We start from the raw sequence: 13,911 nt of genomic DNA, 5'->3' as shown, positions 1-13,911 counted from the left end.
ATAACTGTAACACAATAATTTAAGAGAAATATAATGAGAAATAAACAATACGAGCAAATCCAGGTGTGATTTGATCCTAACTGGTTTGCAAGTTCTTGTTGAAAACACACACATTATTAACCATGTAGGTGTTAACATGCTTATCTGAAAACTTGCTTCTGAAAAACAGTGGAAAGAGTCACTCTAAGTGTATGCTTTGCCATTTGCAAAAAAACAACATGGTTAGTATATACAAAAACTACAACATACATTTGTAGTTTTCCTGTCCAGATATTAAAAAGTACTATGATAATAAGTACATAGAAGCAGCAAAAGAATAAAGGAAAGACAGTAGGCTGGATCCAAGAACTAGCTTCTGATTTCAGCCTTGCCACATGTGCAGAGGATTGCTTCTCCAAAGTCCTGCCTTCTCATCTATATGCCTAACACCTACCATCCTGGGAACACATGAAAATTGCCATTAGCCTGCTAGGTTAAATAACTGGTAGGCAGGATAGTCCATATACCTGAGAAAAGAAGTACATACTGCCTTTATCTGAACAGCTTTCATGCAGAGCACATTGGAGATTTGTGAATTCAAAGAATTTAATAGAAAACAGAAATTTCCTACCCTCCATTCTTCCTTATCCATCCTCTTTTTTTCCTGAAAATGAATTTTTTTTGTAAAGTTTGCTAAAATATAGCAGTTCTACTCTATGTCATTTTTCTCTATTTTTCTTATACAACACACACACACACACACACACACACACACAGAGAGAGAGAGAGAACTTAAAATCAATGAAAACTATTTAACACAAAAATCAGAATTATTTATTTTAGAAAATAGGTAATAACCAGAACAAGGGAAGCATGAACTTTAAAGGGCATTGAATAAAAAACAGCATGTCTGAAAAGCTAAAAGCTAGAATGTGACACAGGTGTCTTCAGTAGAAGAGCGCTCAGGTAATAGTATTGGAAATACATGCAAGAAGGAGTGATGTGAACACCCAGAAGAGTAAAGTTCTTTTCTTATCCTCATTAAAAAAATGAGCCAAATAATAATTTTTTTTAAATCCAAAGCTGTAGGATCCCAAGGGTTGAACTTCTTGTCCATGTTGAAGCAAAACAAAAAACCTAAATGGGTACACAGTACAAGATTCCCACACTTTTTTGATTAGATTGCTAATTACAAAGGCCTTACTACAAACTCCCTCAGCACCCAACTCATTGCCCATCTTCCCATGGCTCTATGATTTAATACTTCATATCAAATGTTACATGTCCTCCTGTACTGTCACTACGAATGTGATAGCCATCTGTGCTTTAATGATTTAAACAGATATGTTCCAAATTGCCAGAAGCCCAGAGTTTAATTAAGCAAACATGAAGTTTTCTAACTGAACAAATTTTCCTATACAATGTAAACCTGATACTTTCCTCCAAAAATGTCTCCAGTTTTGATGTGCAGAATCTGAAAAATAAACAGTATTCTTTCTTTCATCAGTAGCAGTGGTGTGGACAGGCACTTGTATATATTTGATAAATTATCTAACTTATTGCTTCATTTCCTTTTTCCTGCCTACAACATGAGCTGCTCTGGTTGAAATGTGGTTTAAGAAGCAAAGGCAATGATGTAAAATTTTAAGTAAAGGTCACTATTGCTGGGAAATGGATGTCAGTTTCACAAGCCATTTGCACTTTTCCACTGTGTGGAGTTGATCTAGATAAGCGAAGGAACCCTGTGACAGAAGCCAGTTTTGAAGGGCACAGTAACCCATCAAAAACGACTCTCTTCCTCCTCCACTGCTCGGTGCAGGCCAGGGATAAATTTCAAGAGTTGTTTCCGCACACTCCCCCTTCTGCTTTTCCGGGGAAGAGTCCCAAACATACTTGAGTAATTGGCCTCCCACAAGGGAGACATGGATCCACTGCTGGTGGTACTGATGCTTCGGCTCCTCCTTGAAGAACAGCCCTTCAGAAAATCATCCCCATCCTTGGAGACAAAGCACTCATCATCTGTGCTGGTCTGCCGGCTGAAGGCACCCCTGTTCAAGTCCTCCGACACACACGTGTGGTAGCCATCCTCACTGTCCACTGTCATGGAGCTCAGCCAGCTCTTACAGCTGCTCTCACTGGATAATCGATTCCGGTCCTCAAGGACTGGACTTGGCCCGGGTAGGCTTCCAAACAAAGACAACTCTTCCAAATCCAGGTTTTCCAAACTTGGGGAGTTAGTGGCATCACCTAAAATACAGACAGCAAAGCCTATTATGTTACAGATCTGGTCCTCTCTCCTATAAATAAATACATGAAGTTTTATGTGTTTTTTTTTTATTTAAAGCACACATGGAAAAGTAAGAGTGAATATTTATCGTGAGTCTTGAGATTTGATGTATGTAAGTGACTTTATGAGGTCATTTGATTAACCACACAGTAAGGTTTCTGGGACTCTTGTTTATGGACTAGCTTCCAAAAGAATTGTACAGTCATGACAATATTATGTGATGTTTGAATAAATTTAAACATGCTTCATGTTACAATCTGGAATGTTCCCCCAAATGACCCAAATGATAAAGGCGTGGTCCAAGTGTGGGAGATGGTGGAAACTTGGAGAGGTGGAGCCTACTGGGAGGTTTCGGGCTACTGAGGGCATGTTCTTCATTTAGATTATGAAATTCTGATCTCTTCCTCATTCTTTTTCATGCCCAGACCATGAGGATAATAATTTAGTTTGAGTACATGCTCTTTTCCTGCTGTGTCACCATAGACTCAAAACAATAAATCCAATCCATCACTGACTGAAATTTCCGAAACTTTCCTCTCTATAAATTTACATGTTTAGGTTACAGTGACAGGTATTTCATAAGAGAAAGTTTTAGGTTATTAAATTTCACTCAGGAATGAGGTTAATTTACAGAAACACTTAGGGAAATGTTAATCTTAAGGACTTTCTCCATTTCGTTTCTCTGATTCTCATTTTAACTTTCTTTTAAAAATAATTTACTATCAGACAAAGGATTTGGTTAGTAAAGTATGTCTTCCAGTCTCAGTTGTTTAAGCATTGTTTTAGAATTCTCAAATGCACTATCCAGTATTGTATTTAAAAAAATCCTTGTCCACAGATATTTAAAACTTTATTTGATAAAGTTGAATTTTACCAGCTTGGCTAAGTTTTTTTCATCAACTCTTCATAATCTACATGAGTGCTCTGAACTGAAATTTCAGTCAGCTACACACTAACCTGCTCCCTTACTGTTGGTGGAAACATAGATTATTAAAACCATTATTAAAAATAGTGTGAAGGCTCATCAAAATACTAAATAAGAATTGCCGGACTGGGAAGGTGGCTCAGTGGTAGAGTGCTTGCCTTGCATGCATGAGGCCCTGGGTTCAATTCCCCAGCACCACATAAGTAAAAAGAAAAAAAGCCGGAAGTGGCGCTGTGGTTCAAGTGGTAGAGTGTTAGCCTTAAGCTGAAGAGCTGAGGTACACCACGACTGGACCCCCCCCCCAAAAAAAATTTCCATATTATCCAGTAATCCCACAATGTATATATAGCAAAAGGAAATAAAAGCAGCATGGCAGAGACATTTGTGCTCAAGTGTTCATCACTGCATTAACCCAAATATTTCTTAAGCAAAAGAAGAAAATATAATGCATCCATGCAATGGAATACTATTTGTTAATAAAAAATTAATATGATTCTGTCATTTTTGACAACACACAAGTAGAGGTGATTATGTAAAGTGAAATAATCCAGGCATAGAAAGACAAGCACCATACATCCTCACACATGTAGAATCTGGTACAGTTGATTTCATAGAACTTGACAGTAAAATGGTAGCTACCAGAGACTGCAGGAAAGAAGAAAATGGAGGAACGGGCAAGTACTAAGCAATGAATACTGATCAATGGACACATTTAATAGGAGCAAGAAATTTTGTCTATGCTATTGCATAATAGTAGAATGTCAGGAGATGTTCTCTTCAAAAATCTCAAGACATCTTTTGCTAATGTGTGCATTCGTATGTGTTGGAGAGAAGGAGAGACTTCACTTGCTCCTCCTTCAAATGCACAAATTACTCCAACGTTAATGCCTAAGAAACACCATAATCACAAACAATTTAGAGATAACTACAGATAATAATAATAACATATTATGAAAATAATGTATAATAATAATAATGTATTTTCAAAGGAATAGGAGAATGGAGAAAGGGGTGACATGGATCAAGATGCATTGTATTCATAAACTGATTTGTTCAATAGTAACTATAAAACTAAAGATAATAAAATAGGAATTTTAAAAATTAAATAGCTGGAAGTCTTATAAAGATTTTTATTTCAAAAAAATGCTTAATGTTTGAGAATATTACTATGTTCAACATGACTTATATAACACAGTGTTTGTATGTGTATATATATGTATTTGTATATGTATGTGCATATATATCACAAGTAACTCCATTACTATGCAAAAAATTTTATGTTTTGATATTTTAGTTTTTAAAATCTGTTAAATTGTGTCTTTTTCTGCAATGTGATCATCACCTTTAACAGATAGTCCAGGCTACAAAGAAGGATTTGAACTGTTATCTAAAGACATAACCTATATTTTATACCCACAAAGCTAGTAGTTTCATAACTATTAAATATTTGTATGGAAAAGTTCATTTGTAGGTTTAATCATTCAAAAAGCAAAGACTAAATCAAACACTAACTTCAATCATTTTCTTCAGAATGTGCACATGACAAAAGCTGTACTTACTGTAATAATAATCTTGAATGTGTTTGTCATGGGTCCAAGGAAGAGGATTTCACTGAATAATATGACATCTGATTTGAACAAAGGGAAGCTGTACCTAAGGATGTAGGTACCATTCTGGCTTCAAAAGTGTCTGAGATCTGTGATTCCCAAAGCCATGATCATTTTCAGGAACCTAATTCATTTGCTCAAGTATCAAGAGTCAGCCAGTGATTCCAAGGGCTCTTTAAAAACGTTCACACATCCTTTGTGAGTGTGGGAATGGATATGTACATGCATGTTTTCCTGTGTGTGTTGTATGTATGGTGAAGGGGGTTAGTATACTCCAAATGCCCAAGTCATGCCAAAGAAATACTATACATGTTCTGGATTGGTACTAGAGAGCTTTTCTTGTAATGGTAATAATCTTATAAAAACCTAGAGGTAGCAGTACTGAAAGGATGAAATGTAGCTGTGGTTTCTATACAGGAAGTCACACTTACCATGAAGCAGGTGCTGTTCCTGTAAGTGTAGAGATCTGAACTCCACCCATTTTTTCTTCAAGGTTTGCTGTGAGAAAGAAAATATATGTAATTCTAACTAGTAGGAAACCCCAAGTAAAGAAAGTAAATGAATTCCAGGGGTTGAGATTTATCATTAAAAATTCTCCCTTTCCTTTTATGTAGTACCAGCTCCTTCTGTTCACATAAACATTTTACTATCTTAGAAGAGAATATTTGGAATACTAATTTTGCAGAAATCACCTAACAGCACCAATAAGCCTTCTTTCAAAAAAATAATAGGAACAATGAATTTTCTTAAGTATTATATAACCAGATGGTTTGGGCTTGACAGATCTTACTAGCTGTTTAGACAAAACCCAACACACTAGGATTTCTCCAAAGCATGGTGAACATGATCGAATCTAAGCCCTCTGAGTCTCATAGGGTGAAATGAGTTATCAGATGTAAAATATTCATAACAGTGACTAGAACTCAGTGAATACTCAACAAATTCTGTCATCATCAACCTGTATGCCTGGGGAACTAAAACAGCCTTTGTAGCCAAACATCTATGTATCTTCTACACCAAAAATAAGAGAGCAAAGTTGTTTCAAAATGCTTCCTTGACGACTAAGCTTAGAACACTGCTAATTACCCTGACTTCTTGACTGCTTCTTCCCTTGCTGTTGCAGTGCACATAGGGACCTGCTACCATGGGCATGAAGTGACCGGTAAGTCAAGGGTGATGAGAGGGCAAAAGAGGACAAGTCAACATGTGTCAATAGCAATGCTTGATAAGAAATGCACTCATTACCTTGCTTGTGTAATTGTAACCCCTCTATATGGTATTTTCACAATTAAAAAAATAGCAAAGCAAGCAGAAGACATCTGATAAGATAGCTGTTCCAGGTTCACACACCTCCTAATTTTTATCTCCTACCCAACCCTTCTTGGCCATTTCAGATCCTGATAGCAAGCTTAGCATGTGAGCACAGGCTTTGCCTGCATATCTATATTAAAGGAAAGATAAATAGGAATGATAGCCTGGTTGGAAATAAGCAGTTGTCCATTCAACAGAGAAACCCAGACATAGTCAATGGTTAAAAGGAAAAGAGATGTTTGAAAGGAAAATGGTCAAATAAAAGAAAAGGATTAATCTACAACATTATTAAATGAATAAGGGAAACAAGGTCATTGCTCAGTCAGCAGGGAATGAACAACAACTGGGCAGTATTTTTCCAAGCCTGGATAACAATAACACTAAAGAGCGATACTTATGATTGCCAATATAATATGCAAACAAACAATCAAAGCAATAGAATGCTTGACTTGGTTAATTTCTTATTCTTTTTGAATCTGAATATTATCTATAATGATCACAAGACAAGAGGACTGTCAGCTACAATATTTTTTAAACCATAGATCTCTGAAGGTCAGAACTAAAATCCTAATCTAGCAGATTAGCAAGAGCTGGCATATATACCTTCCCCTTTCTTGTTTCTTAAACAGATTTATCCTCCTGCAAGAAAATAAAAGAGTCCAATAGAGGAGCAGAAGGTTAGACTGACAGTCAAAACTAAATATAGAAAGAAAAAAGAAGTTTTATTTTTGCTCTTACTATCCAAAGCTCATAATCCGAGCTTGCCAAATAATTTATTTTTGTGAATGTACAGATTTTAAAGTATCTAATTTGTGGAATTGATCCAGTCATCTAAGGATGACATCACTTACACCAAGAAAATGTAAGAGCAGATATATTCAAGTGATTGAAGAGTTCTCAGTCTAACTACATTTCCATGTTTTCCTCAGAATACTGTTTCTTCCTGTGTTACTGACATAACGTTTGTAAACCTGGTAAATCTACCCTCTCACCATCAGTGAGCCTTAAAGTATAGATGAGATAAAAACATGTTGGGTCACGACACCACGTAGGGCCTAGCTCAGAGCTTAGAACACAGCAGTTGAAAACATGATTGAAATAAGAAAATTGGTTGAATGAACACACAGAACAGCCCTCAACTATCACACACTGGATTAGTTCCAAATACATTACTGATGTTTTTAATCTACTTGAGATAACAACTAAGTATTTCTCTGATATTTTAGTACTTTTATTGTGCTTTCATAAAAATATGACATTTAATTTTTGTATTCTCTAAGGTGTTATACCCTAGAAAATAAGGTTTCACTGTAGCAAAGAATTTCTGAAGAAATACTACTACCTACTAATACTACCTACTTAGAAAATAACCCGAGTAGATTAAAAACGGGCTCTCTTGGCCAGTCCAATAGATACGCTGTTTTCATCTTAAACATTTGAATCTGAAGTAGAGAAAGGAAATCCCTGAAAATTTCTCAGAAGGGATTACTGTTTCTAAAGAACTTTTTCCCTTCCTCCCTCCAACCAAAGAGTATGTGAATAACAGTATGCTTACTTCGGTAGCACAAAGTAAATGTCCTTGCATGGAAGGGAGGCTAGCTTGACCTGGTTCAAGGTTAGATTTAGTCATTTGTGGCTCTGTCTCATAATCTCTATATTAGACATGCAAGATAGTAAGCAGCGATGAAAGTCATGATCTATTATGAAGAAGCAAAAAGAGGTAGTTAGAAATTTTGTTTCTAGGGCAGGAGATGGTTTAAATGCAGAAGGTTGAGCCAAGTTTCCTGCTCCAGAAATGAACCCTGGCTGAAGCTCATGCATAAGAAAAGAGACAGAAAAGTAGATGCTGCTGCTGGTGGTACCTAGAGAAATAAGAGCATACAGGACAGCCTTGTGACCTGAGCCAAGCTGTGCACTAACTCACCAGAGAAGGCTTTCAAGCTGCCAGACCTACTCTGCCTTAGAATCCTTTTTTTTTTTTTTTTTTTGTCAGTCATGGGGCCTGAACTCTGGGCTGGGCACTGTCCCTTAGCTCTTCAGCTCAAGGCTAGCACTCTACCATTTGAGCCACAGTGCCACTTCCAGCTTTTTCTGCTTATGTGGTGCTGAGGAATCGAACCAAGGGCCTCATGCATGCAAGGCAAACACTCTACCACTGAGCCACCTTCCCAGCCCCTGCCTTAGGATCCTTGAACCATCACAATTTGCTGAAGGAGAAACCACCACTCTGAGAAGGAAGGCATTCTAACCTCCTGAACATTCACAAATGTTTAATGACAAGGACAATAAATTGATCATCAGTCCACAGATTCTCACCAAGAAATGTGAAAACAGGAATATGTCCAAAGAAGAAACTAAAATAAAAATGCTGTTGGGCACCAAGGGTTCATGCCTACTAACTAATCATAGCTACTCAGGATGCTGAGATTTGAGAATCAAGGTTTGAAACTAGCCTGGACAGAAAAGTTCATAATATTCTTTCTTCCAATTAACCAGCAAAAAGGAGGATAGGGAGATGTGACTTACATGGCAAAAAGTTAGTCTTCAGCAAAAAAGCTAAGGATGGGACAGGGACCATAGCCTTGTGTTCAAGCCCTGGCATGCACATGTGTGTACACAAACGCACATACACATAATGTATATAATTCTCAGAAATAAGTTCAGTGTTCATCAGAGTTAAAAGCATAAAACAATGAGGGAGGGGGTAACAGGTTAGACAAGAAATTTAATCACTACCTTATTTATGTAACTGTATCCCCTCTGTATATCACCTTCACAACATTTTTTAAAAAGCATAAAACAAAGAGAATAAAACAAAACTAGACAGATATGAAAAAGAAGTACCTGATGATAAAGCAGACATTAAGTATAAAAGCTCAATAGAAAGAATACAGTCTATACACAGATACCATCTCAAGACTATTTGTAAAGATATTACTAAGGGAGATAAATCAAGAGACGCTAACATATGTCTAACAGAGTTCCAAATAACATAGGGAAGGTTGAAGAACATATTCAGAGGTTCACCTTATAGTTTTTGAGAGCTGAAGAAGCCAAGAGGAACACAGCGAACTCTAAGCAATATAAACCAAAAAGTGATTCTTGACCTGATAACATTGTATTGAAACTATAAATCAATAAGGACAAAAGAAAACCTTAAAACTACCCAGAAAGTAATTGTATCTCCTCTGTATGGTATTCTCACAATTAAAAAAAAAAGAAAAGAAAAAGAAAAAAAGTAAAGTACTTACACATGTTAAACAACAACAACAACAACAAAAAGTCATTAAATCAAAAAATAAAATAGAATAGTAAAAAAGAAAAAAAAACCTACCCAGAAAAAATAATTTAATTACAACAAATCCAAATATTGGCTTAAAAAAAGATTTTAAAATAGAAAGTCTTCCAGAGAACATGATGAAGGGAATTAAAAAGGGAAGAAAGAAAAGGGCTTGTAAGTTGTATAAGTAAAAATGAGGACAAGTTAAAAGGATGTATATTATATGCATATATATGATAAATATGATATATATATGTATATATGTATGTATTCTGTTCCTAGGTTTGAACTCTAGGCCTGGGTTCCGTCCCTGAGCTTCTTTTACTCAGGGTTAGCACTCTACCACTTGAGCCACAGCTCCCATCTGGCATTTTTGGTTATTAATTGGAGGTAAGAGTCCTTACTGCCCTGTATGGCCCATGGTTCTCAGATCTCAACCTCCTGAGTAGCTAGGAATACAGTCATGAGCCACTAGCACCTGGCTTGTCAGCTATTCAAAATATTAAACAAAAACACTTAATAAAACTATTCATAAAAGAGTTCCAGAGTAATCTTACAAACAATAGACAGTGCTTTTAAAAGAATTCCAAGTCAACATGATTCAGATGGCATTTCAAGAATTCTACCACAGAATTAAAAGAGGAACAGACTTCAGCTCATATTGTAAAGCTAGTAACCTTGATCCAAAACCACAAAAGAAACCTGAGAAAATAGAAATCAGACTATACAAAATAAAGCTGTGTTCAAAGTAATTTAAAAATAGCAACTTGAACTTATACATATATGAAATTATTATATATTTTAAGGTAAACCACATTGGGTTTATCTTAGAAATGGATGAGTGTTGTACATTAGATCTTTGAATGTAATTACTATGGTGACAGATTTTTGAATAAGAATAAATGAAAAGACAATCTTAGCAAATGAAGGAAAAGTATTTGATATAACTTAATATGTTAGCATCATAAAGGCTAGCTCAAAATGCTGTGTAGAAGGAAGTTTCAGCCTGAAGTCTCTCCATAGACAGAAGTCATTCCTGGTGAAAAAGAATTGGAAGAATTCACTTTAAAGGACAAAATCGGGATGCCTGCTGTTATCACTTCCATTAATTTTACATGGTATGTCCTAGAAATTGTAGTAAAGTAAAAATTAAAGTGCCAAATTATCAAGGGCCACACATTCACTCTTACAGATATATGGAATTCTGAAAATTCCTTCTTGTGTAATAAAGGTGAGAAACTGAGTATCATTTTGCAAGTTACTATCTTCATAGAAAATCTAAAATGGTTTGTAGACAATTATACAGTACATAAAATTTAAGATATTTGAATACTAAAAACAGCATGGAGGGGCTGGGAAGGTAGATCAGTGGTAGAGTGCTTGCCTTGCATGCATGAAGTCCGGGTTCCTCAGCACCACATAAGCAGAAAAAAGCTGAAAGTGGCACTGTGGCTCAAGTGGTAGAGCACTAGACTTGAGTTGAAGAGCTGAGGGACAGCACCCAGGCCCAGAGTTCAAGCCCCATGATCGACAAAAAACAAAACAAAACAAAACAAAAACAGCATGGAAAACCCATTTCAATTGTCTATACATAATCAAGATTTTATTTTATAAAAACTTGTAACAATAAAAATCATAAAGTACAAAGGACTAAGCCTAACAAAAGTTACATAATAAGTATATGCATAAGATTATCAGATTTTATTTAAAGATACTGAAAAAAGTTAAAATGGTAAGATAATCCATCAATAAGAAAATGAAATGCTATCCAAGTACCTATTCTCCTTGAACTGATTTCTCTATAAACTATGACATCAGTCAAAATTCTGGATAACTTGATTCTAAAATTTATATGGATGGTCAAAAGACCAAAAGAGACCAAAAATAGATTATTTGCATAAAATAAATCACTACTTATTATCAACTGAATTTGGGATAAACAAAATAGCCAGAGGATTATGCTAGGCAGTATGTAAGCAAACTTATGTATACAAGAAGTTTGGTTTAAAAACAAACATAAGTTAAAAATAGAGGTTATGCTGGTCCCTGGGGGATATCATGTCAGTACTGCTAGCTACTTAGGGGAATAGGGTCCAGAGGATTATGATTGGAAGCCAACCTAGGCAGAAAAGTCCATCAGACCCCCATCTCCAAATAACTACCCAAAACAGAGCTGCAGGGACAGCAAAAAAAGCAGAGCAAGTATGAGTACGTGAGCTCACTGGCTAACATACTGACATATATATGTGAGTATTATACAAATTATAAATTTTATATATAATACATATAACATGAGATAATACACACATGTATGGTCTATACATATATGGAATGCATAAAATATACAAAATACACACATAATATATTATATAATATACAAGTATGTTATAATTATATTAAACAATATATAAAATATCTATGTGGAGAAAGAGAAAGAGAGAGAGAAAGAGGAAAGAAAGAGAAATATATTTCACTGCAGTTTAGTTAGAAAAGCATTAAAAGAAATAATATTGAGAAGACTGAGTGGTCAAAGGAAAAATAATCAATTTGCCCTGTACTTGTCAAAATGTGTAAAAGTGAATTCGAATAGAAGAAGAAAATGTGGTATATATACACAATGGAATTCTATGTCTCCATCAGAAAGAATGACATTGCCCATTTGTTAAGAAATGGAAAGGTGTGGAAAAAATAATATTAAGTGAAGTAAGCCAGGCCCAAAGAAACATAGGTCCCATGGTTTCCCTTATTTGCAATATCTAGTATATGTATGAATCAAGTAGAAAAGGTCAGCTAAGTTGATGTTAGGGAAATGAACCCTAAGATATGTATTCAAATGTTTTTATTTTATTTCATGCTATTGTTTCTAACACATTTATAAGATTATTTCTTTGTTGCTTTGTATGTCCCTCTCCCACAGTATAACCCCTGCTTTCACTGTTTGATGTTGGTATAATTTGTGAAGGAGAAGGGGAAAAATAAATCATTTAAATAGGGATACAAGTGGACCCATTGCAACAATGAGATGTACAAGTCATTATGTGGAAAATGAACTTTACAACTTTGGTGGGGGGGGGGAGGGAGAATTGGGTGGGGAGATAGGGGGAGGATGGATGGGATGGGAAGGGGAAACAAAGGAGGAGGCTACAATGCTTGATAAGAAATGTACTCATTATCTTGCCCATGTAATTGTAACCCCTCTACAGTATTTTCACAATTAAAAAATAAAAATAATAAATTAATTTAAAAAAAGAAGGACTTAATATGAAAAGCAATATTTTAAGAGAAAATATAGAAAATTCAGATTAGTTACAAAATGCCAAAGTCAGAAGCTCTCTTAGTAGGAATACATCAAAGGTAGAGTACATTGCAAGTTCTAAGAAAACAAAATATTAATTTGAATAATTCAGTTATCTTGCCAAATTTTTTTGAGAGTAGCAAAGATATAAATACATTTTTGTCAGAACCTACTTACATCACTGAAGGAAATACTATGCAAGAAAGAAACATGTGTGTGTGTGTGTGTGTGTGTGTGTGTGTGTGTGTGTGTGTGTGTATAGAGTGAGAAAGGTGAGAGAGAGTCAAGGTATAGAATCTGAGAAACAACAGCAAACACATCAATTCAACACTAATGTATTTGTTCATTAGGAGATATTTAGAATAAAATCCCATATTGGAGTAAAATGCTCCAAAGTCCTAAACTCAATGAGAAGATTGATTTGAAAATGATCTATTAGAATGTTAAGGTTTTTATGATGTTCTGGAAGAGGATAAAGGTGTTGAAACATATGTACATTGCAAGAAAAATAAGTTAATTATATGTATATGAATAAATTAATAGACAAAAAATCTTCAGGAAAACAGCTCAAAGAGTAGAAGTTAATATAAACCCTTAAATAATGTTTTTTCAAATAAAATATAAATCTATTTTACATAGACTCACTGGTTTGTTTTCTATCATCCTTTCATTTTTTTCGCTTAATGATGAGTCGCTTAAACATTTTTAAAAAAGATGTTCACTAAGACTACCTCTCAGTAGTTTTACACCAGTAGTTTTAAAAACTATCAATATACTTAAAAATTATAACATGAAGTTTACTTTACTCCTTATGAAAATGTAATAAGAATAAGACTACCAATATTTAAAGTTAACTGAAAATTGTAGCCAATGCTATAAGAGAAGAAAAATGAATTAATTAAATAATTGAAATAAAGGGACAAGAGTTTTAGCTGTACAGATAGTAAGTTTTACATGTAGAAAATCTAAAGGAAACCATAAAATTGTTATTAAATAAAGGTTCAGCATGACTAGTAAGTTTTAAAATGTATGCAAAAACTAATGGCGGTAAGTAGTAGAAAAAAGAATAAACATAAAAGATGTGGATGAAAAAAATTACAAAACATTTGAAGTGTATGACTGACCTGAGTAAAAACATTAGATCTTATGTTCAAAGTGAGAACATTGAAAACCAGAAATATTTCAATTGATCTCATTTTATTTTGTAACTTCAACTCAATTGATATA

At 34.8% G+C, this 13,911-nt stretch overlaps 1 protein-coding gene across 5 annotated transcripts in view; it reads right to left on the bottom strand.

Annotated features, from left to right (window-relative positions):
• Positions 1-790: 790 nt before the first annotated feature.
• The window catches only part of Cytip (cytohesin 1 interacting protein), a 69,596-nt gene continuing 56,475 nt past the window's right edge, over positions 791-13,911 (bottom strand). For all 5 annotated transcript variants that reach the window (XM_070022909.1, XM_070022905.1, XM_070022910.1 and 2 more), the window contains 2 exons: positions 5,230-5,296; positions 791-2,226 (listed from right to left, as the gene is read on the bottom strand). In XM_070022909.1, coding sequence (XP_069879010.1) covers positions 1,760-2,226; positions 5,230-5,296 — 534 coding nt within the window. In that variant the 3' untranslated portion in view covers positions 791-1,759. The remainder of the gene's footprint in view (positions 2,227-5,229; positions 5,297-13,911) is intronic.

This window comes from Dipodomys merriami, unplaced genomic scaffold, assembly GCF_024711535.1.
Source record: "Dipodomys merriami isolate MVZ:Mamm:240054 unplaced genomic scaffold, mDipMer1.0.p SCAF_1, whole genome shotgun sequence".
NCBI classification, from domain to species: Eukaryota; Metazoa; Chordata; class Mammalia; order Rodentia; family Heteromyidae; genus Dipodomys; species Dipodomys merriami.
This window is presented reverse-complemented; position numbering and strand designations above follow the sequence as displayed.